The following is a 25,152-nucleotide window of genomic DNA, read 5'->3' as shown; positions in this document are numbered from 1 at the left end:
TCAAAATTCTACTATAGCTATTTGTAAATTAAAAGAAACATGACATGTCTTTATTTCCCCCTCACCTGGTTATACACAAAATGGGCACTATTTAAAAGAAATAGACCTTTACCAGATGTCTCAAGCCAGTTCTTTGGCTGTGTTGACCTCATTCAAAAGCAAAGGTGTTTTCTTCTGCACTGGTTTGTAATAAAATCTACTCTTACTCATTTGGAGTAAGACAATTTGAGTATTATTTGAGTAATAAACAAAAATATTTGTGTATTAAGAATTGCCTGATGAACAATTAACTTTAAAATTAATTGAAGAGACAAAATATATCTTATTTTCTTGCTTCTATTATTGCCAAAATGACAGATCTTTCAGCTAAACAGAAATATCGGGCTTTAGGTACTTAATATTTTTATCGGAAAAAAAAGGTGGTTATCTACATTAACTTGCAAATACCAACCTGTATAGTTAAGTTGTTTTTTTCCTTATACAAAAGGGAGTTTCCAAATTATTTTTCCTTGGCTATAATTTTGGCCGCATCCTGGCCTCTAAACAACCCTCTCAACCAAGAGAAGAGAAGCAATTTTGCTGTCATGTTTTCTGCTGTCACAGGTCTTTGTCTAGTGCTCAGATAAAAGCTACTGTGAGCTAATAGAAGGAATGCTTTATAAAGATGGTAAAACAATTAGTAATAGTCTGGTGCCAGTACTATAATTAGAAGCACAGAACCTAACAGCAAAGCTTTGTATAAACCAACATATAATGCTAAGAGAGTTTGTGACAAAACATTCCACACTGTCTTCGAAATCAAGCAATTTTAAACTATTATTTTTTCTATACTTCTTTAATTTTTATATTTCTTTATACTTATTCACTGTAGATTAAATTCATTATAAAAAAAGGGAGGACTGAAAACTTCAGACTTTAAAAGAAAGAAAAATATATATAATTTATGACAGCTATAGATCTGCTATGAAAACTTCAAGCTAAATGATATAATTTGCTGATACAGGTGATACTGCAAGCAGAGGAAGGCTTGAAGGAACTAGATGCTGGAATAAACGAATTAAAGAAGCGTGGAGACAAGCTGCAAATTGACCAACCTTCTGTGCAAGAGCTATCGAAGCTCCAGGTATCATACATTTCCCTCTAGACCTGTTTAGTGAGATCAAAGATATTGGTATGTTCCTTGTGCTTGCATCTTTATAGCCTCCTGCTTTTATTATTTGCAGATTTCCCCTTCTCCTTGACTTATTTTTTAAAGAAGCCTTTCCTCTCTTTTTTTTTTTTTTTTTTTTTTTTTTTTAACAGTTGTGCTACTCACAGTGGTGTATTTTAATCTGCAAGACCCAACTGCAATCAGAGGGTGATTATTTTGCTGTAACTCTCCCTTTTATGAGTGGCTTTAGCGATATTTGTAGTTTTGCTTTCTGGATGTTACTTTTGTTTTGATCAAAAACCTCATAGTCAGACACATCTTCTGAGAACAGAAGTCTGAAATTCTCAAAACCAGAACAGGAAGGAAATAATCCTGTTTAAGTAAGGAAAAGCTTCTCTGTTGTTCTCATTTTTATGGTTGGGATACATAAAATAAGAAAGAGGACACAGGAACTGTGCTTCCAGTTAATGTGTAAATTGACAATAGGGACACTCTCAGTAAAATGTATAAATACAGAATATAAAAATACTTTTTTTTTTCTGTATAAAATAGAGTGTTGGTGTGGGGCTGACTTTTTTTTACAATAGGTTGTGCATCTTGCTTGCCAAATAAGCAAGTAGCTGTGATCAGATCATGTCCTGTGCTTGGGCAAAATTGATGGGAAGAAAGTTGGCCTTGAGATGCTATAGGCTTGAACCATAATGGAGTCAATCCAACCTGCCTGCATTATAAGAAACAAAAAGTAAACCACATCCGCAGTGTTCAAGAGCACCTGGAAGTGCTTGTGTTACTGGCTGTCTTGCCATACTTGCAGTGTGTCCCTTCCAGTGTACAGAGATGCACACTGATGCAAAGCTTTCAGGTTAATTCTGTACAGATATAAGTTAAAATCCACATACGGGAAAGTCTAGTCTGTTTTTTTCATGACTTGAGTCCCATCACCTTGCTTCTTTGCTATATAAAGCAAGTCCTGCTAACTTTTTTTCCTGAATACAGACAGTAGGAAACTTGCAGGGTGCTGTTTGTTTTTTTTCTTTCTCTCAATGTTATGGTTAATTTATCCATTAAGTCAGTGTATCTGCAGTCTCTCTGAGCTGAGAGTTGAAGTTATTCTGCAAACATTCAGAAAGGAACACAGAGGTAATAAGTTGGTATCTAGGCAGAGGTGTGAGTTGTGAGATATGGTTAATTGTAACTGCTTTTTACCCCCAAGGATATGTATGATGAGCTGATGATGATCATTGGATCCAGACGGAGTGACCTGAACCAGAATCTGGCTCTTAAGGGGCAATATGAGCAAGCTTTGCAGGACCTGGCTGACCTTGTAGAAACAGGCCAAGAAAAGATGACTGGGGACCAGAAAATATTTGTTGCTTCTAAAGAAGAGGTCCAACTGTTACTTGACAAACATAAGGTAGGAACTCATGATGTAGTTCAAGACTAGTCATGACTACAAGCTTGCACACTGTGTTTATAACTTTTCATTGCGAAAAGTTCAGGAGGTTTTCTGAATAGTTGCTTAGTACTACATCAAGATGCCTTAAAAACCACTGTAGTTTAAACTGGAGTCAATGAACTGTTCTGATTGAGTGGCTCCACTACAGGTGAACTCTGGAAAGGATCGTATTTGCTTCCGCATACTAATAACAAGTCTCCTATTCTTGTGCTGCTGTGCCACAGAGCAATTTGATACACATTGGCAATGGAATTACCAATTCCATTGGCAATTTAAGTTTTCAAATAACACCTCCACTATATAATGATACACATCTTAGGAAGAATTTTATGCTGGTGTTTATCTGATTTAAACCATTTTGTTCACAGAGTGTCAATTTGGATCCACTTTTCATATGAAAGACACCCTTTTTTTTATAATGGCAGATTTTTTAAATCTTGATAGGGTAAAAAGTTTATCTAATTCTATATCTGCAGATACTTATTTGATAATACTGCTGTCACATTTTAATGATAAATTTTAATGTTGTTTAGTTGTAATGATTCAAGTATTGTACTACTTTTCTTTTTTCTCCATCCTTCCACCTCTCAAAAACTTCTCAGGAATATTTTCAGGGGCTGGAGTCTCACACAATCCTGACAGAAACACTCTTTAGAAAGATGAGGAGCTTTGCCTTCTTGCGAGAAACTCAGTCACATTCAGAGCTAATGGCACGGGCTTCAACGATATTAAAACAGGCCCATAAACGAGGTGTGGAGCTGGAATACGTTCTGGAGGTGAGAATTTCTGTGCTTTTCCTCTGTACAGCCATTGTAATGAACCAAGAACAAGTCCTGTATTTTCTGGGGAGAACTCATAGACATCAGTCCCTTTTATCATGCCCAACTGAGACTGATGGATGATGTGTAATCTTTCCTACCTTTATATTGGAACTTTAGTTCCTAGACAGTGCAATATTTGGGAATACAAATTGTGGTTAAGTAAACCTAAAAGAGCTGCTTGGCTTTAGCTGTCATATAGGACATGATAGCTTTATCTAGTCATAAGTCAACTCTGCATTGTTACCAAAAGTTGAGATGAACACAGAGTTGATGTCAGTTGTCAGGGCGTTTGTATTGTTATTTCTGTACATTCACAGTAGAGCAGCTGCGTATAAATAAAACAGTAATATATTTAAAATTTATTCAGGAATAAAATATCTAGATATCAAGCCTAATTTTCACTGCTATATTCATGGATAAATTATGCTTGCAGACCTGGATATCCCTGGATGACAATTATCAGGAGCTTACCAGACAGCTGGAATCTGTTGAAGGTAATATTCCCACTGTTGGTTTGGTGGAAGAAACCGAGGACAGGCTTACAGACCGAATTACGCTATTTCAGGTTGGTGCTTTCTAGTCATTTGTTACAGAAAAGTTGGTTGGAAGAGATCTCTGGAGGTCATCTAGTCCAGTATCCCACTCTTTAATCATCCAGAATAATAGTCCGCTATTTAATAATCCAGACAATAGTCCAGCATTCCAAAAACAAACCTCCCATGATGCAACTTGTGGCCACTGTTCTTTCTGTATTGCCTGGCACCACTGAGGAAAGTAGTACCTCCGTCGTCTTTGTGGTTCTCCTTGAAATAGTTGTAGACTGTTAGACTAGAACTTATAGACCTTGACCCCCTGTTTGCCAGACCCCAAATAAGGGCATATTTCCCAGTTTGTGGTGCATGTGCTCTTGGTGCCAACCGTCTTTGATAGCTCTCCTCTGGCTCTTTAAGAGTTCTTTGAAAACCAGTTCTTTGAAAACTCTCTTGAATTGCATAAGAGATGGGTGGAGAGCAAAATAAGGTGCACTAAATGTGGTTTCATCAGTACCAAATAGATGGATAACAACTTTATTCTGCTGTCCACACTCCTCCTAATGTAGCCTAACACTGTAGTTTGCATTGTTCAAAATGGCTTGGTTATAGTAGATACCAGGTAAAATACATCAGATCCTGACGGTTATTGAGAAAGCAGGTTTGTAGATAGCTGCAGAGCTATCTAACTTTCTGTTCCATGTCATTACAGCATCTGAAATCTAACCTGACTGAACACCAGCCCAAATTATACCAGGTGCTAGATGATGGGAAGAGGCTTCTTTTTTCTGTTAGCTGCTCAGATCTTGAAAGTCAACTGAACCAACTAGGCGAGCGCTGGCTAAATAACACCAATAAGGTGACTAAGGAGCTTCACAGACTGGAAACAATACTGAAACACTGGACAAGGTAATGCTAGTGTGATGAGCACAATAAGCTTACTTGCCTGCGCTCTTGAAATATGGGTCTTTCTGATCCCCAAACCATTAGATTCCACATTTAAAAGAAAGAAAATACTGTGAAATGCATGTGATGGTTTGACTTGCCAAACAAGTCTACACTATTTTACTTCTGTTCCATGCAAGCGCCATTCCACTCTACTAATTGGCAATAAAATGTGCACCAGACAAGGACTGGTGGGACGAAGTTAGCAGATAACCTATTTTAGATTATTAAATAGGAAGTGTCGTAAGTGTCCATACCAGGTGGTGGGAAAGGGCAGGTGCTTTGCTAGATGACATGAGTACCCTCAGCATATTCTGGGAGACCTGCCGTTGCGGTTTCTCACAGCTCTGTGCCATGGCATATAGGGGAGACAGCATTTTGCTGTCTTTAGCAATGACTATATGCCGCTTTCAAAGTAGTGTTATCTGAGGAATGTACAAGGTCTGTATTATTCATGTATGTTGACAACATGAATGAATGTCCCTGATTTGTTGGCTTGCTTGCCTTTCCAAATGAGATACATAAAGGGATTGTATATATAAAGTTTGTGAGGAAGTCCTCAACATCTCATTTTGACATGTGATTAGTTGTCTTGGATATGGAATGACAAGAAGACAGTTTCTAAAAAAAAATTAGATTTCTGAGTTGACTTGTGCTCTAGTTTTTAAAAGATTGAGCCCTCTAATTGAAAGTGAAAGAAACGTATGTGGGAGGAATAGCGTAGATTTGGTAGCTTAATGTTACTCCTAGTTACCAGTCCTTCATTAGATTTTGTTTTTAAACTTTCTATAAACATCTTTACAGGTATCAGAGTAAATCAACTGAACTGACACATTGGTTACAATCTGCAAGGGAACGGCTCAAGTTCTGGAGCCAGCAGTCAGTGACAGTCCCTCACAACTTGGAAACAGTCCAAGACCACCTGAATTCCTTCCTGGTAAGAGAGTTTGTTAGCCTAGGACACATTTTCTGTCCACCTACAGATAAACAGTTGAGCAATCAAATGGAATACATTACCTCAACATTGAAGCAGTGATTATGGACAAAAAAAACCTGCTTCTATAGATGGACTGTCTTCAAAAACCTGATATGTTTGCACATTCAGCACCATGTTGCTGTGCATGATTGCAAAACTTGATCTTTCTAAAAACAAACAAAAAAAAGGTTTAATGACTGAAAACAACTTTTGTTTTCATTCACTCTGAAGTATAGCTGGTGTCACTGACAAGTAATTTTTTCTTTTCATTAAAATGGCATTGTTTACAGGAGTTTTCAAAAGAAGTGGATGCTAAATCATCACAGATATCTTCTGTACTGAGTACTGGGAACCAGCTACTAAGGCTGAAGACAGTAGATACAGCAGCACTGCATGCAGGGTTGTCCCAGATTGACAGTGAGTGGACAGAGTTGCTCGTACAAATCCCAGCAGTACAAGAGAAACTGCATCAGGTATGAACTAGTGCAGTAATAACCTTTAATATTCCAGAAAGTTCTAGCATATTAATTACATATTTCAACTGCAGCAGTATAGAACAATTTATTTCTAAAGATTTAAAATATGTAGAATATTCAGTTCATATCCTAGAAGTTAGGCAGAGCTTGGTTATGGTCAAATAATATGGTTCAAATCTGTGAAAGACAGAACTAATCTAAGAATCACAATATTTGGTTTCTGCTAGGGTATGTGGGAGCAAGAGATTTTGGGTTATGTGGTTTCTTTTTTTTTTAATGCTATAACACTGATATTAAAGAATTATATTAGTCTAAAGATCGGTATAGCCTTCAGTTACTATGAGATTAGCAGTCCATACAGTTACTTCAATTTCTAAATAGGAATGCTCCCAGAGTTAGTAATGTCATCCAGACATAGTGGGAGAGAGGAAGGAGACAAGTTTTAACTGTGCCTACTCTGTTAGTTAGAAACAATGTCATTCAGCATTTCTCTGAAACTTCTTGTAATGCATAATGCATTCCTAAAGATGCTTTCAGAGAAAACATTTTATTTTTGAATAACTAAATTTCATATATTTACAATATTATTAAGATATAGTATATTAAGATATATTATATCTCCTGTAATATGCTTTTTTACTTTTACTTTTACTTTTTTTTAAATTACTTTTTTATTATACAAAATTCCAGAAAAGTAGACAATGATCTGTTAAGAATGCAGAATAACATAATAATAAGATCCTGGAAAGAACTATGGTAACACAAAGCAAGGAATTCTCATCCATTCCCTTCACAACGCACATTTAAAGTCTTTTTTTCTCTGCAGCTCCAGATGGACAAACTTCCGTCACGCCATGCAATCACTGAAATTATGAGCTGGATTTCTCTGATGGAAAACGTTATTCAGCAGGATGAAGAGAATATAGAAAATTTAGTAGGGCAGAAAGTCATTCAGGATTATGTTCAGAAGTACAAGGTATACAGTGGAATTTTTGCAGATTTCTGACTACCCAATAAATATATACATACATAAATGTATATGCATTTATATTTTTTCTGTTCTAATTTACAGATATATGTATACACAGATATTATATATCTGTATATTATATGTATCTATATATACAGATATATGTATCTTTAAAGTATAATAGAAAAATATACATACCAATTTAAAAATACTAATATAATTTAAAATAGATTAAAATTATATGTTATTTAAAGTGGATAGTTAGTTAATATTTGATACAATAAAAGAGAAGCCAAAATTACTCTTACTCTGCTGTTTATGTATCGCAGGGATGTATTTTTAGTATGCTTACCTTAATTTCCAGATAAATCCAAAGCAATATCATGTGATTAAACTTTATTAGGACTGACTTTCATCCAAAACCACAATCAAGGCAATTTTGATCTGTGTCTGAAACAAAAACTAAGAATTTTCATTTACCTGCATTTTCAGGTAAATAATGAGAAGAGATAAAAATGAAATTTCAGTTCAGTAACCAAATTGCTAATACTCGTATAAAGAGTGATGCTCTTGTTGGTATTGGGTAGGTAATACACTTATAACACTGACTGTTCTCCCAGTGTCAGAATCACTTTTACTCTCTGGAAGACTATTCTTCCCTATTCTTTAGGGTAATTCCAGGTGTTGGTATTCGTTAAACAAAAAACATATTTCATGTTAGCTCTCACTAGTCTCCTGAAAAAAAATGGCTTTATTCTTGCCTATTATTCCTGTCTGCATCCAGCAATACTTTCTGTATTAACTGTTGTTGTAGTAAGAAAATTTAAGACTAAAACCAATGAAGTAGTCAATGTCCAGCTTTTCTTGAATCTGATCCTTGAGACTGATGTTTACTGTTTTTTTTTTTTTTTTTTTTTTTTCCCCTCCCTTTGAGAGAAAAGAGTTTCTTTATTGCAGGGGTGGTGAATTGCTATTTTTGTTCTCAATATTTATAAAAGACCAATGATGCTTTTAAAAACTGTTCAAATGCTAGAAATACTTCTAACTAAATTGTGTGGAGCTGTAATTTTTTAATATTTTTATCCTCTCTTCTGCAGGAAGGTGAGAAATGCTGATACAATATTTTCCTTTATTTCCTTCTTTTCTACAGGGCTTTAAGATAGATTTAAATTGCAAACAACTCACAGTAGACTTTGTGAACCAATCGGTGCTACAGATTAGCAGCCAGGATGTTGAAAGCAAACGTAGCGACAAAACTGATTTTGCAGAACAGCTTGGAGCAATGAACCGACGTTGGCAGATTCTGCAAGGCCTGATAACAGGAAAGGTAAAGAGAAAGCTACTGTTCTGTAGAAAACATTGAAAATAAATAGAAATATACAATAAAAAATGATCAGAAGCCTCTGAGGATCACCTAGTTCAATATCCTGCTCTAAAAACACTTTAAAGTCAGATTGAACAGGGACTTTCTCTGCTGATGTTTGAAAATCTCCAGGGATGGAGATTCCACAGCATCTATGGGCAGCCTTTTCCTGTACTTAAACATTTTTGCAGCAAACAGGTTTTTTTCCCTTATGTCCAATAAGAATTTCCCTTGCTGTAGCAGTAAATACTATCTGGTTTTCCACTGAATAGTATCTGGAGCAATCAGAAAATCTAGATAATTGTAAACTGGTCAGTTGACAAAGAAAGAGATACTAAAAATATTCATCTGCTTTATCACAGTTCCTAAGCAAGGGACGTAAAATGTGTGTTCACATCCTAAATAAATCAGTGAAGTCCTTAATATCTGAAGATGCATTCTGATTAGAATTACTCTCAGATGGAGCAAAGTTTCTTAATATGTACTCTTTTACAAGCAACTAGTACATTCCACTTGCATATATTCCGCTTGAATGCATATACTGCTTTTAAATTTTGAAAGATGTGAGTTTTATCTGAGAAGACAGTGGTCAATTTTGTTTTTGCTCATTAATTAATTGACCTGACATTAGACATAATTATATGAGTAATGTATACTCATATTTCTTTACAGATCCAGCTGTTGGAAAGTCTGCAGGAATCCTGGACACAGTATGAAAATAGTGTGCAGTGCCTAAAAAACTGGCTTAAAACCCAAGAGGAGAGGCTGAAAAAACAACAGAAAATTGGAGACCAGGCTTCAGTGCAGAATGCTTTAAAAGACTGTCAAGTAATGTCACCTTATAAATAAGAATATTCTGTATATGCTCTCTCCAGCAGTAGAAACAGGTTTTAAAGCCATGTGAAATCTGGGTATGAGTGACGTAAATGGCATAATGCCCTTCACTTCAATGACAAAGACATTTCATTCCTAAAATGCAGGGAATAAAAGCATTCAAAAGCATCCAAATCCATTATTCCTATGCATTTGGTGTTAAAGTGTGGATGCGTCCAGACATGCTAGGCATACTGAGCTATAATTTTACTGATCAGTAAAACTGCTTGGCCTGTTTTATGGAACTTGATATCATGAGCAGCACTCTTGACTACTCAGAAACTTGGGGTTTTATTTTATCTCATTAGTACTTTTTTTTCTCTCTTTCCCTCCTCTTTTTTTTTTTTCTTCCATTTTTCCATCTCCCATCTCCAATATTCTCCTTTCCTCAGAACCACTCAAGAAAAGATACCAGAATGCAAGGAGGTTTTAAGTTCTTGTTAAAAGTGTGTAAGGAATTAAATTTATTCAAAGATTCTAGAGAATATTCAAAGAGTCCAGAGAAGCAAGTAGAGTTGAAGTCCCTTTCCCTTCCAAAAGGAAAAAAAAGAGAATCATGATTAGGATGGCAAGAAAGGAAAAGCTTGGCTACATGTCATAGTCTTGATTGGAACCCCCTTAGTTTTTCCTGTAAAATTAATTCATGCAAGGACTACACAGCAGTGAATAGGGAATCACGAGAAACTCTGAATATCTTACTAGGAATAGCACGTATTTAAGTATTCAGCAATTTGCTTCTGGGAATGAGACTTCAGTCTTATAGATCTACAGGGAAAATTCACATGTTCTGAATTCATAAACAAAGCCTCTGCGTGCTATCTGGATTCAGGTGATTTTTGTTTAAAAGTGCCAAATAATGCCAGATGCCAAATCATAAATTTCACACCAGAGCAAATGTTTAATTAAACTCTGTCAGAACAACTGCATGCCCATAGACTTGATGTGTACTTCTTGGTGTGCTCATCCTCTTAAGAAAGAGTTGGGAATCTTATCTTGGTGTGGCTACCTTTCCCCCATGCATTTAATGAACAGGATGAGTATGATCCATTTATAGCTGTGTCTTCAGAACAGAAGAAATCTATCCAATTAAATATGTAAGACAATTAACTCTATATTTACCAATATCTCCAATCCATCTTTGATTCTGTGAAGGCAAAGAATTGGTAGGGCAAGATATCAAAAGTCAGTTTTATTTTCAAGTTCTTAACTCAGAAATTTTCAAACTGTATCAAATACCTCTTTCCAGTTCGAGCATCTATACGATTTCAGCACAGTAAACCCGCATCACTGAACCAAGTGTAGGTAGCATAGCCTGGTAGGCTAAATGGTAGGCTGTGTTTGGCTGGGGTTCAAAGCTCAGTCTGATTTATCACCTTCATGGTTTCCTTTGGTCAGAGAAGTTAGCAAATACAGTTGGGGAGTCAGTTATGAATGGCAAAACTTTGATCAGTAGAGAAACAAATTGTTTAAGAAATAACTGCATCAGGCACTCCCGGGTATCCGGTTCAACTACAAAAGCTGCAGCTTACTTATTAACCAATGCTAGTAGCTGCCTAGTGTCATATTAATTAAAAGTGAAGGCAACTATGTTTTTCCATCACAGATCAGAAACATTGTATCTTGAATTTAGTTACTTTAGTGTAATATTTTAAAACTCCTTTCACAGACAGTCAGAAAAAACAGCAATAAATTGGTGTTTTAGGTGTTTGCTCACTTTACATTTTGAATTTTGAAACAACTTTTTACAAATTTAAATATGATTTTACTGTTATAATCCACTGCTTGAAAAGTCAAATTTACTCTGTGCAGCTAAAAAGTGTTTGCTTTGGTGTCATGTGGTAGAAAAAGAAGATATATTATTCCAAGACTATAATGTGGAACAAGGTCATGGCTGGAAGTTAAAGGAAATAGGAAACAATACAGAGGAAGAAGTTAAGAATAAACAGTACAGAAAATTGCTTTTGCATATAAGATTTATTATACGTGCAGACAGAAATGTGTTATATGTGTGCAGAGATAAAATCTGTTAATAGCAAATGTTGCAGGGCAGAATTTGATTCCAAATACTCTTCCTGGTATCTAAAATCTAAAGTCTTTTTATGGCATTGGTTCATTTATTGATCAATTGATTGATTCTTAGGGAGAGTATTTCGCTGAACAACATGGATTTTCAGTTTACTTTGAGTTTTGCTGGTTTGTTTTCTTTCCCTGATGACTAAGCTCTGTCAATAGGTATGGCTTGGAGAGTGTAGATAAAGTTGCAAGGGTAACCCTAGAACCCAACATGTAATAATTAATGTAGGAATTAGTTCATTCCCAGCTCCCCACAGCCTGTTTTCCATATCATGGTGAATACTTAATCATGAAAGATGTATCTCCAGACATGTGAACATAAAGTTGTGCTGACCTAAACACTTTGACTTTGCTCAAACTCAGCATTTGCACCAGCCGAGGCTGCACAGCTTCCATACAAGCAAGAGCTTTGCATGACTTTCTCGCACCTCCCTGCAGCATGCCATGAAACCACGCTCACTGATCCATGGCTAGGAAGGTGCTCAATGGAGTACGCTCTTTGAATAGCAGTTCAACACCAAGCCCTTTCATCCTCAGTACTTCAATTTGTAACTTCATTCATGTGCTGCTGAGGCATGAGGAGAATCATAGGCTTTGTGGCTAGTAAATATTACCAATGAGAGCCTCAGGGCTTCATTTTTTGATAGAGAATGAAGGGGAAAAAAAAAAAAAGAGAGAGAGAGAGAGAGAACTTTGCTTCACCATTTCCATAACAAATCTAGGATCATCTTGGCACCTACCTGAAGCAGCACTGACTCTTTCAAGACCTCAGCAGCTACACACTCAGCCCCATTTTTTTCACCTGCTTTCACGTCAACCACTAACTGTTTTCCAGTTTACTTGGTTTGGGTGTGGGAATGCTGAACGCAAAATGCTGTTGAGCTCACTAATGCTTCCCGACAATATGAGACCTGGGGAGGCAATAAGAAAAATTTCTGCAGTCCCTTTATTGTTGTCTTTGGCTGGAGTCCAATGAGACTGTCATCTAGCAAAGAGGAAGGCTTGTTGGCCTGGAGCAAAGGGTTTGCTGGGACCTGGCAAAGGAATAAAGGCTCCACTTTAGTGGGGGAAGGCATGGCAATCTGACATCTTGCCTTAGGAAATTATTTTGTCCTTTTTCCTTGGGTGACAAAATTCATTTTTTTCCAGAATTTTGAGCCAGTTTTGAACTAATTAAAATTACCTTTCAGTGTTTAGGACAAACTAAGAAACATAGTATTTCCACGTATTAAAACTGTTATCCTATTTTTAATGCTTTTAGGACTTGAGAGCAAATTTATTTCGCAGAGATTTAATTTAAATAGAAGCAGGTCCTCTACATTAAAGACAAGCAACTGTGATTTAAAGGAAACATAAAATATTCAATAAAATTACCGATGAGTTATGGTCCTCTTGAGAGTAAAATGACAAAGCATATAAGCAGGACTTCCTTATTTTTTGACACTGTACAAAAGTTTATGGGCATCTCTTCTATCTCAAGGCGTTGTATATCCAAATAAACAAATATAAATACTTAGTGTTTTTTTTTTTTTTTTTCAGGAATTGGAAGGATCTATTAAAGAAAAGGAAAAAGAAGTAGAACGTGTGGAACAGATTGGTCTTTCTTTGATAAAAGGAAAGAAGGAAGAAGTCTCTTCTGCTGTAATGAAAACACTGCAAGAAATTAACCACTCATGGGCCAGTTTGGATCACATGGTAAAGGATTCATCAAGGGGAAAACTGTAGCTCCAGGCCTAGGACATAGAAGGAGAAGGGGGTATTTCTGATATGCAGTTGGTGGATTTCCTCTGTCTGCTGGGGGAAGAGATTTTGAATAGTGTCCCTGTTAGTCCCTTGTCCCAAGTTAGCATAAACACATAAAATGGGTCTAATAATTCATATTTCAGGGAAAAGTCATTTTTTAACAGAAATTTTTAAGATGCTTCCTAATATTTAGTTGAAAGACATAAAATATTCTGTAAAGAATTCTCTTCTCCAACACACAGGTTATGTAGTCTTATATATGGAATATAGAAGAGATTAATACTCATTGTCAGTAGCCAAATCTGAATGCGTCTGTCATCTCAAGAAGAATGCAATGCGTGATGGTGCTAGCCTCTCTGCTGCACTTTATAGGTTGTCTTTTCTGCATTAGAGACATGTGTTGCATAGTCTTACAAAATTTCTTGCTTCTGCTTTGCAAAGAAGTAGAATAAACTGTGTATCAGTCTCCTCCATCCTCCTCTTCTATAGGTTGGTAAAGTCAAACTGAGCATTCTGCAGGGTAAGCCCAGGTGACAGTCATGCAAAATACTTTCTTTTCTTTCTCCAGCAGCTTTGAGGTTAGCCATGTATAACAAATAATATGTAACATCAAAAAGGAGGAAGTAATATAAACAAAAAGCGAATGTCTCTTGCATGTTTTTCACTGTCGTTTTTTGGTCCCTCCCTCTTACTAGGTTAACCTGCTGAAGATACAGTTACAATCTGTTCTTGATCAGTGGAGCATTTACAAAGCGGCATATGAAGAACTGAATAGTTACCTGATGGAAGCCCGATACTCTTTGTCTCGTTTTCATCTTCTTACTGGTTCTTTGGAAGCTGTGAAAGTCCAAGTTGATAACCTGCAGGTGAAAAGCAATCCTATGCCACTTCACCTACTAAAGATAGATTTAAGAATGAAATTTGTCCTCCTTAGCTAGCTATAGATTTTTAGAGATTTCATGAAGAGTGGAAGTAGAGATACGCTGTCACATGAAAATCATTTGACATTGAAAGAAAACTTTAATTTAACAAGATCAGATAGTTGTTGCATCTTTCATATAGTTAAAAAAAATTTTTTTATTGTTTTCTTTCTGGATTTTTTGATACTGTTTAAATTTTTAACTGTACTATTAAGTATTCAAAAGTATGCTGGTGACTATTAAAGATAAAGCTTTTTTTTTTGCCCTTGTAAACTTCTTAGATACTGGTGCATGTTGGGATCATATTTTAAAGGCTTTCAAACCTGTGGTTGCAGTATGTTGAAGAACAAAACAAAGAATGTCACCCAGAGCTGAGTCATATAGTTAAGTCTTTTTCCAGGTTGGCACTGTAATAGAATCATAAAATAGAGAGTCTGCTCTTACAAATAACCTTTTGCTTTAAAAAGGCTGTTGTCTTTGGAATTAAAAATAATTAGGTAAACTTTTCCAGATGCTTAAAGTAACAAGTTATTTACTAATATTTACCAGCAAACATAACTTGACACTATCATTTAAATATTTGGTGTGATTAGAAGTCCAGACAGATATGACTGCAATTTCCAAACGAAGATTTAAAGAGCATCCATTAATGCATTTTACAGTCTCCCATGTTTTCATTTTTTACATATCAGGAAGCAGAGCCAGTAAAACAACAAGTATTGTAAATACCTTTGTCTTTTAAAATCTTTACTCTTTAACCAGGTAGTGATTTTCCAGGCTGTTCAAACAGTAGTAATATAAATAAATTTTTAAAAAAGGCTAAAAACAAATGAAAATAAGATTTTCACTGCTAAAGCTACTTCAGACTAATAAACAAAGGAGCAAAAACTTTGTTTTTGAGAATAGATTTTTTTGATTATATTACTTTTTTTTCATCTAATTCAAACCAGGAAAAAATACGTGCTTTTCTTCTAACTGTTTTTATTTATTTTCTTCAGTCAATTAACCAATTAACTATTTAGGTCTGAAGCTTTACAAACACTGAAGTCCTGTAATTTATAATTCCTATACAAGAGTGTTTGCTTAGAATCATTTGTTTTGCAAGGTATTTTAAGAAGATAATACCTAACAGTATGCCTGAATATTGAATCAATTTGACCTAACAATATTGTTTACATTTATCACCTTGTATTTAAGTGAAAAACACATGAAATCAAGTTTTGCACTTGTAATATGTGTGATATAATTAATATATACCATATTTTTACCTCATACAATAGAAATAATTCATGTATCTTTTTCTTTTTGCTCTGTTTTAGAATCTACAAGATGAATTGGAAAAACAAGAACATAGCTTACAGAAATTTGGCTCGGTGACCAATCAATTGTTGAAAGAATGTCACCCACCAGTGACTGAAACACTTACTAATACTTTGAATGAAGTGAATATGAGGTAGAAAGCCTGTGTTTTGGGAGGTTGATTGTTTGGTTTTGGGAATTTATTTTATTTGTAGTTTTGTATTTTTCCATCAACTGTTTTAATTTTCTATCACGGAGGGCTACCTAAATAGGGGTATGTGAACTGTCTGGAGAGTTTTTTGAAAGTATCCGTGTTTGCCATCAGATGGCAGATGAAATACACTGCTGCTCAGAACCCAGACATTAGTATACAACACCCAAGAGGGACCACAGATCCAACCTGATTTGACATTTCAAGTAGCTGTGAAAGTGTTGAGTTAGATTTTTTTTCCCCACATATCTGAATCATGGTTAGTACCAATTTTTTTAATAGCTAGAAGTCCATGGGAAATAGGAATGAGGAAGAGCAGCTGAGATAGTTCTTATGAACTTACAGACTTTCATTATTCTCTTTACCTGGATACCAGGTGGAACAACCTTCTGCAAGAGATTGCAGAGCAGCTACGTGCCATTAAGGGTCTCCTTCAGCTTTGGCAGAGATACAAGGACTATTATAACCAGTGTTCTTCAACAGTGCAGAAGCGTGAAGAGCAGGCCAGTGAACTCTTGAAGTCTGCCACCAGCAAAGACTTTGCCGATGATCAAGTTACCGTTTGGATTCAGGATTGCAATGTACGTTACTTTGTGGGCTAAACCAGCAACATGCTGTCAAAGACTTAGCTGTATACTTCATGTATTGGAACTTAAATAAATGTGTTTCTGTTTAGTGGAGAGACCTTTTGGCACAAGAAAGAGACCTTTACCTCTGCTACCTAAAGCTCATGAGCTTCTTAGACTTATCAAATGCACTTATCCTTTATTAATTGTTCCTTTGTTATTGCAGAAGTTTTATCAAAAGTCATCTCTGCGGGAGATAAGTAAATTGTATCAATAGATTCAATCTTAAGTTTCTGCCTATCCAAGAGATTCTTGCTCAGGAAAATATTTCTATCAAGTCTGTTGACTTCCTTACATTTGAAGGAAATGTATAATATTTAGACTGTATCTGCACCAGTGAAGTCTGCATATTTTGTCTGAAAAGAAGCTGCCATATGTTCAGCATTGTGAGTTTCTTTATCCTTCATTGCAGAAGGACACCATTAACTCTAAAATTTTGAGATTCTTCATTTTTTGGACTGAGTCTCAAGGCAGCAGGAGAATTTATCTTCTCTTCATGGTTAGATTTTGGTGGCTTTTGAGTTTAATTTAAATGTCATTGATAGTAAAAGAAAAATGGTAATTGTCTTAGAATAGAAAGAACACTTGCAGAGGAAGAATAAACACATTAATGAACTTTGCAAGCATTTGTTGCCGTAGTCTGCTGGATTGGCAAGCAAAATTGTTTGGTCAAAATGGTTTCTTAACATCTTGATATCATATTCTTTTGCCATTATATTAGAAGATATTTTTCCCCCAGCTTTTTTTCCAGAGGAAAAAAGAGGGAGGCCTAGTCAGATCCACTTGAATCCCCAGTGAAGGCTTCCATTACATAGGCACAGCATGCCAGTAGATTCAAAATGAGTCTTTCAACAAGAATTGCTTCATCAGTAATTAAGACTTGCTCAAAGAGAGTGAGCAGTCTTTTCTGCTTGTTCCTCTGCACATAAATACTTCAGCATAGTTTTTATTCTGCATATCATTTCATTTGCATACAGAGTATTAGTGGACACCGGCATTTAAATATGGTAGTGAATATAAATTCTGGATATAGTGATGTGGTTCACTCACTTCATTCTTTGTTTAGACCAAGGGAAGGTGATATCACTTGAGCTGGCCCAGGTAAATGTTTTATATTTTTATTCAATATGTTGCCACAGGATCTACTTAAAGATTTGAAGACAGCTCAGGAGTCACTAGTTGTCCTTCAAGAACTGGGAGAGGAGCTAAAAAGTCAAGTGGAAGCTTCAGCAGCAGCAGCTATACAGTCTGATCAACTCTCTCTAAAGCAAAATCTGTCAGCCCTAGAACAGACTCTACTCAAACAACAGGCTGTGCTTCAGGTATATGCAGTATTTTCAGTCCTTGCACCTGATCATCCCATTGTACATGATAGCATGTAGATTAGCCAAAATTCAATGAGAAAATTACCTGTTCGTCAGCATTTGGAAGGTTTCCGTGGAGTTTGCAGCCAAATCTGAGAGAATAAAATATCCAGAAAGAGGATAGCAAACCTCAGAGGCAATGGCAGCGGCTGAATGTGTCCATCCTCAAATGCCAAGTGGGATGGTACTTCGGCAGACAGGAGTAGTGCTTACACAAAATAATCTCCTAGATGGTTCTTTAGTGGTAAAAAAAGGGGGCAGAGATTCATAACAATTATGTAGCATTGATTTGAACAGTTCCTGTTAATGTCAGTGATCATACTGACAAGTATTATTTACTTCCAAATCTAAACAGTATGTGTTGCTAATTACTAGTTTCATCAGAGAGTAATGGACAAAAAAAAAACAGGAGGAATATGTTCCACAGGAAAGCATATGAGTGAGAAAACAGCAACTTCTTTTTGAATGACAAGCAGAGTTATCCAAGAAATTCAGTCTAGAATATGCTCATAAAACCTCTATGCTATGAAAAAATGCAAAACATAAGAGAGATTTTGCATTTTAAGTAACTGAAACCAATAGCTCAGTTAGTAGGCAAATTAAACAGAGAACTTTAGTTTTGTAGAAGGAGATTGGAGAAGATTAGCTATCTCAAAGCAAGGAGATCCTAGCGTGCTTTGTGAAATGCTACCTTTTGCCTATCATCAAGTCCTGGTTTCATACATAGGAAGCACTTTGAAGTTCTAAGGTAGCCTTTACTCTAAAGGAGTAGCAGTGCCCTTCTGGTAACAAAACCCTAATTTCACTGTTCAGTTTGTGAGCAAAACAAACAAACTTTGCTCATATTAGCAAATGCTCCTAAACAGCTATTCTCAGATATAGGAGTAACAAGGATAATGGCAATATGGACAGTAAGTGGCATGATACTAAGTTGTTCAATTGTGGGTCTTTTTCTGTTTAAGGCTGGAGTACTGGACTATCAAACCTTTGCCAAGAATTTGCAAGTGCTTGAGGCTTGGATAATGGATGCAGAAGAAGTACTGAAAGGACAGGATCCGAGTCACTCATCTGATCTCTCAGCAATTAAGAGTCGGATGGAGGAACTCAAAGTGAGCAATAGCTGTAGAAAACATTCATTTTTGATGGTGGCCTATTAGTACTACATTTCCACAAAAATCATACATTCATTCAGTGCATGTTAAAGGCCTAGCATTCATGCAAAGTATAAGACTGAGAGTAATTCAGTCACTCAATCAAAGAGTGATTGTCCATGTTACTGTGTTTGTGAAAAGAGGCAATAAAAAGGCAAATTAGTTAAAATGAATAATAAATCAGAATGTGACTGAAAATCAATTTTTAGAGGTTTTGGGAGATTTCTTTCGTTTTGTTTCATCTCTACTTTTTTGAAACTATGTGATTTTTGTGTCAGTTTAGGAACCAAGTCATCTACTCATTTTGGATATTTTGATTTACAATAGTTAGAATGGGTACTGTGGACATTCATGCCATGTACAATGTAATATATATCTGCACTCTTCTGTGTTTAGTTTTTGCCTGCTTTTTCCTCCCATTTTAGGGACCCTGATAAGAAGTTGACAAACTTTGCTATCTAGGCTTTTTACTCTCATTTTAATCTTCCATTTCTTTTCTAACAGAATTAACTATATCCCTGATACCACTTTTGACATGCTAGCAACACAGGGCATTTGTTTATTTAATGAACCAATTAAGTCCATATTGCAAAACAAAAACCTAAGACCTGTATGAGCAGGGTGGATTTGCCAGCCCTTCACTCAGATTAACAAACAAGTAGAAAAGCTCACTGTTTTGGCAATACAGACATGCAGGTTCAATCAGTAACCTGCTTTTGCAGCTCTGAGATAAAAGTCCCCAGTTCAGCAAAACACTTATGCAAGTGCAATTTAAGTACTTCTCAGTGCATCTTTAAGCTTATGTTTAAATCTTTTTCTGGGCTGGGACCAAAGAGGCTCAAAACTGAGAATGGAATTCTTCCCTGGCATAGGGTTTGATTACCACTTGGTGGCAACCAAGGCCATTCCAAATTTAGTTGAGCTGGAGTTCAGTTATGAGTTGGCTTGTAATTTTGCAGACTATGATAATATTATTATGGAACTATGTATTTATCACTTTTATTGTTCGTTGTAGAGTCAGATGTTGAAGTTCAGCAGCATGGCACCAGATCTGGACCGCCTTAATGAGCTAGGCTACAGACTTCCACTGAATGACAAAGAAATCAAAAGAATGCAGAATCTGAACAGACATTGGTCTGTGATCTCATCTCAGACTACAGAGAGATTCAGGTGAGGACAGCTAAGACATTGCATAATTTTCTTGGGTTGCATTAACTAGAAAGTATACCTTCTGCAGAAGAGGAAAAGCTTTCTATGTTAAAATTTCATTTTTCATTTCATTAAACAAAACTCTTCTTATTGGTGCCCTTATAAACAGATAGTGAGCTACTGACTCGGTGCTGAAATGGTGATATTGTGACAAGTGAGTAGAATTTGAAAGATGGAAAACATATAGTTCAAAGTGAAAACTAAACAAATAGAGCAAGAGAGCTCAATAGTAGAAGAAATATACTGTCTGATTCGGTTTTCTGTTAGAAAACTTGCTACCGAACTCTCTTGACGCTGTTTGTAGGTGCAGGAAACCTTAACTGAATTCAACTTTCTTTCTTTCAGTAAGCTTCAGTCTTTCTTGCTGCAGCAGCAGACCTTCTTGGAGAAGTGTGAGACTTGGATGGACTTATTACTACAGACTGAGCAAAAGCTGGCTGCAGAGATTTCTGGAAACTACCAGAGCCTTTTAGAGCAACAGAGGGCACACGAGGCAAGTCATAATGTGTATTTATACATAACTACAGCACATACTATTTATACTTAAAAGGAATGCACACTCTTCTGTGGAGCAGTGTAATAGTATGCTTTGAAATGGGCTATGAATATGAGTTAACTATGAATATAAGTTAACTTAAAAACATCAGCATGCAAAAATATCGGTGATACCCAATTTAGGAAAGGATTTAAGTGTGCCTAGCATTTTGTGTATGAAACTTTCATCAGTATTTCTGCATGTGTGTCCGTGTGTTTAGTACACTTCAGGTTATTAACAGGGGAATCAAGGAGTGCCAGTGGGACCTGAGGGGTTATTTTGCTCTTGCCATAAAACCTAACTGTCCTCGTGCACTTTGGCCCTTTGTCTTCAGTCCTGACTGCAGAAGACACTTCAGTCCCTGTTTTTTAGTTCATCTGTTTTTGCTTACATGCTACCATATTGACAAAGTAAGCAGCAGCTAAAGAGCGTATTAAAGGAATACTTTTCTGTGAAAGATTGAGTTGCATAACTCATCGTGGAGTGACCATTTGTGTTCCCTTTGGTAATGTTTTCTTGAAGCACTAACTGATTATGTGTTCATTCTGTGCTGGAGTCATTTGTCTATAAGCCTGTTTACAGTAAACAAGAAGCCCGGCTTTTTCTACAAGGACAAATTGATTCAATTTTTACTGAAAGATGCCCTTGTGATACTTTTATGCACATTTTTTTTCTCCACCCATATATTGTTACTGCCAAGAATCCTGGTAAAGATCAAGAAGGACAAGCCAATTTTCACAGCAAAGCTCCCATGTGGATTCAGCACTTTTAGTTCCCACAACTTTTTCAGATGCTAGCTGACCCACCCATAGATTCAGGCCAGATCTTCTGGATCAGATGAGAGAGGAAGTCATGTCCTTCTCTCTTTTCATCTTGCATCTCACAACGTAGTTTTTGAATCAACTTCTGTTATCAGAAAGTAGTTCACAATCATTAGAACTTAAGGTAGCATATATTTTCTTTAATAATATTTATTTTCACAAATGTCATCTATTTCATTTCCACTCAGTTCTGTCAGCCTTGATAGGACAGTGTGTCTTTGAAATCTGAGAAATCTCAGTTTTATGGGAGAGTTTTATATGTCCAGAACTCATCACTATCTAAATGAATATATCCATGCTATCGGTGGGTCTAGTCACTGCTCTGCTTTTTCTTACAAGGTTAAGTGAGATATTTTGGAATATCAAAACCATGCATGTCTTAAAATTTTTCTCTTGAACCTGATCTGAGCAGACAGTTACATATTATTGAGGTACTTCTGAAAGCTTTCTTTCTTAAAACTATGGAGTCCTGGCTTGTAATTTAGGGAATTAATTTCTGGCTCCTTCATCTATTGTAAATTGCATTTTCTTTTTACTCACATATATTTTTTTTGTATTTTAAATTACTCCAATGTATGTATCTAGCATGCAATGTTCTTCACAATGCCTCCTAATAACCATGAGGAAGTTGCTTTCTACTTTCACAGCTGAAAGAGAAAGGTCAAGTCTAAACTTCTTGAGATGACACCCTAGATTGCTTTGTTTTGTATTTTTGAAGATAATGAGAAAATAGGTTGTTTCTACAGACATTCCCAGAATAGATATTGGGATGCATCCAGCTGTGTTATCAGCTCTCCAGTGCTGACTCGTGACATGGATAATGTTTATTCAAACATAACCCCAGTTACCTCATTGGCCTTACTTAGAAATAGCTTCCCACTGAAGACTGCAAACCAGACCTACAACGTGGAGGTGATGATGCCTTTTCCAAATATAATGCACTAATATTGACATCTGCATCCCTGTCTGTAAGGGAAGTCTTCAAGGCATTCTTCCACTTCTCCAGATATCCATTTGCTTGCTAGAACATTGCATAGGACTCCATCGCGGTGAGAATACACTACAATAAGCATTTGAGAAAGTGCTGAAATTTGGGACATATTGTTTGTCAACTCAATTACTGAGCTTTTTTTCAAATATATTGATATTGTGCACTGGTTGTGGCCTTTGGTCTCTGTTTCTGTGTTTCTTAGTGATCTACATATAGGAAGAAATTACAATAGCAAGTGGTCCCACATAATGGATTATCCCTTTTATGCACAAAGATGATTAATGGGCATGCACAGAACAAGTTGAGGTTGACAGAAATTTCATTTGTTTTGGGTAGGGATTAACTCTATCCATGCTAAGGATTGTTCTTCATGCCTAATAAGCTTTTGTTTCATCTGTCCTCTTTCAAAAAAAGGTCACAGTTTAACAGTTGAACTCTGTTTAATCTCAGTCTGTCAATAATACAGATAGGTATTGCCTCCTATGCTACATTCATTGCCTCTTGGCAATGATGGAAATAGAGGTGATAGGAACAGAAGTTTCTTACTAAGGGAAAAGAGGTGTTTTAAAACATATTTAAGTGATATATATATATATATATATATATATATAAAAAAGTGATGCCTATTTAAGTAGCATTTAGGAGTGTTTTGCTCATAATTTAGATAATAATTAAATATTTTTAAAATGCTTAAAATATTTAAGGATTTTAAATGTATTATAAAAATGGCAGTGACCTGTGGAAAAAAATGAAATGGCTAATTAATTTCCACATTCTCATTTTAGAAGTTTCCTTTCTTTTAAATAGGCTCTACTGTGAGTGTTATATTGCATTGAAAGTTTTAATAACACTTTCTCTTCCAAACTGCAGGCATAAATTCGATTTTCCAAAGCAAAGGACTGTAATATTCTTAAATATATCAGAAAAAAAAGGTCCCTTGCTGTTACTGCAGTAAACACACAACCCAGATTATTTTGAAAATTACAGTGCTGATCACGAATCTGTACTCAAAGAAACATCCTACTTTGCTTCTGTTTAGATTATTTAGCTTTCGAATGTAGTGCCTAAAAAAAAAACCTAAGAAAAATACTAAAAGCAGTCAGTCCATCACTAAAATTATTAAATATGTTCCTTTCTAAGTTCATTATAAAACTCCCATTGAATCCATTTGCAATAAGATTAAATAAATGAAAATTCATCTTTGCTAGTACAAACACATGGAGTGAAAATGTAAGTTCTTGCTTTAACACCTTGTCTCCTGAATAACAGCTATTCCAGGCAGAGATGTTCAGCCGCCAGCAAATTTTGCATTCAATTATCTCTGATGGGCAGCACCTTCTAGAACAAGGACAGGTGGATGACAGGTACAGCTTTCTGTGTTGTTGCTGCTCTTGGTTATGTGAAATAATACTTAACCAGTGAGTGACTTAAATTTAGAAAATGGCATATCACTTTTCAGGTGATACCCCTCTCAGGTGGAAGCTGCTATTGATGTGATTAAGCTACTGACTTGTCAGGTCTTACTCCTGACAAAAAGTCAGTATTCCTTAGGATGCTATGGGTTGAATACATAAATGTAGTTTGAAAAAATGCTGCCTTCAGCTTGGATTTCTGACAAAGACTGGTCTTGGATCTTCATAAATGATGCATTTCTCTGTGTACCACCCAAATGTTATTTTTACAAATGAGCATGCAGTGACAGATTTGCAGTGAGCTGCTCTTGACTTAAGCCATTTGGACTTTTGACACTTCAGATCAGTTAAAGCACAAATGTGATGGAAGAAAAAGTCATTCATGTCTCAGAGAATTTATTTTAGACACTTGTGATCAAATGAATGAAAATCAAAGTAATGTCTTCAAAACTGTATACATGCATTGGCTTTGCTAAGGATATCATGGTCCTCGTATAAGACAAAGTGCTTATTGAGATGTTAGGAGAGCTTTGTGTACTCCTGGGGATAAGGATGCAGTTTTACCCATCTATGAAGGGTTTGAGGTATTTTTAGTATTGATAATTGGAGCATGTATGTGAGGTATGGGGTTCTCAACCTCAGCCAACATTTATGAGAATTGATTGTATTTTTCTCCATAGTAAGCAGCCAGAAAACATCTTCCCTTTCCCTCCAGTTCTGTTTTATTATTTCATTAAGGAAATGGATGATGAATCAAAACACGGATGTTACTATGTGTTTGTATTTTTATTATTTATTTATTCATTTTATTTATTTTTAAACAGGGATGAGTTTTATCTGAAGCTGACCCTTCTCAGTAACCAATGGCAGGGAGTAATTCGCCGGGCACAGCAGAGAAGGGGAATCATTGACAGCCAGATCCACCAGTGGCAGCGCTATAGGGAAATGGCAGAAAAGCTGCGCAAGTGGCTGGTGGAAATGTCCTGCCAGCCGGTGAGCAGGCTGGGCAATGCTCCTATCCCACTGCAGCAAGCCAGAGCTTTACTGGATGAAGTGCTGGTATGTCTAGTGTGTTTAAAGAAAGAGAAACGGGGGAAAAAAAAAAAAGCCTTTTTATAGACTTCATACTTCATAACATAGATCTGATGATTTTAAAAGTGCACTGGATACGGGTTGTCTGCTTTATTGGATGTTGGTCATTCTTTGGAATTGTCCTCAGGAGCAGCCCTTTGATGGA

The 25,152-nt window shown here is 36.1% G+C and overlaps 1 protein-coding gene across 1 annotated transcript in view; it reads left to right on the top strand.

The window, feature by feature from the left end:
• SYNE1 (spectrin repeat containing nuclear envelope protein 1) overlaps positions 1-25,152 on the top strand; it is a 224,829-nt gene that overhangs the window by 157,478 nt on the left and 42,199 nt on the right. Inside the window, exons 104-123 of the mRNA XM_026044390.1 lie at positions 1,004-1,123; positions 2,364-2,564; positions 3,209-3,382; positions 3,861-3,992; positions 4,670-4,866; positions 5,707-5,839; positions 6,169-6,351; positions 7,181-7,330; positions 8,475-8,651; positions 9,360-9,515; positions 13,173-13,328; positions 14,072-14,242; positions 15,616-15,749; positions 16,183-16,387; positions 17,572-17,754; positions 18,759-18,905; positions 19,963-20,117; positions 20,502-20,649; positions 23,773-23,867; positions 24,740-24,974. Of these exons, the coding sequence (XP_025900175.1) occupies positions 1,004-1,123; positions 2,364-2,564; positions 3,209-3,382; positions 3,861-3,992; positions 4,670-4,866; positions 5,707-5,839; positions 6,169-6,351; positions 7,181-7,330; positions 8,475-8,651; positions 9,360-9,515; positions 13,173-13,328; positions 14,072-14,242; positions 15,616-15,749; positions 16,183-16,387; positions 17,572-17,754; positions 18,759-18,905; positions 19,963-20,117; positions 20,502-20,649; positions 23,773-23,867; positions 24,740-24,974 (3,252 nt within the window). The remainder of the gene's footprint in view (positions 1-1,003; positions 1,124-2,363; positions 2,565-3,208; positions 3,383-3,860; positions 3,993-4,669; positions 4,867-5,706; positions 5,840-6,168; positions 6,352-7,180; positions 7,331-8,474; positions 8,652-9,359; positions 9,516-13,172; positions 13,329-14,071; positions 14,243-15,615; positions 15,750-16,182; positions 16,388-17,571; positions 17,755-18,758; positions 18,906-19,962; positions 20,118-20,501; positions 20,650-23,772; positions 23,868-24,739; positions 24,975-25,152) is intronic.

The sequence above is a fragment of the Nothoprocta perdicaria genome, unplaced genomic scaffold (genome assembly GCF_003342845.1).
Source record: "Nothoprocta perdicaria isolate Ctin4 unplaced genomic scaffold, notPer1 scaffold_36, whole genome shotgun sequence".
In the NCBI taxonomy this organism is placed as follows: Eukaryota; Metazoa; Chordata; class Aves; order Tinamiformes; family Tinamidae; genus Nothoprocta; species Nothoprocta perdicaria.
This window is presented reverse-complemented; position numbering and strand designations above follow the sequence as displayed.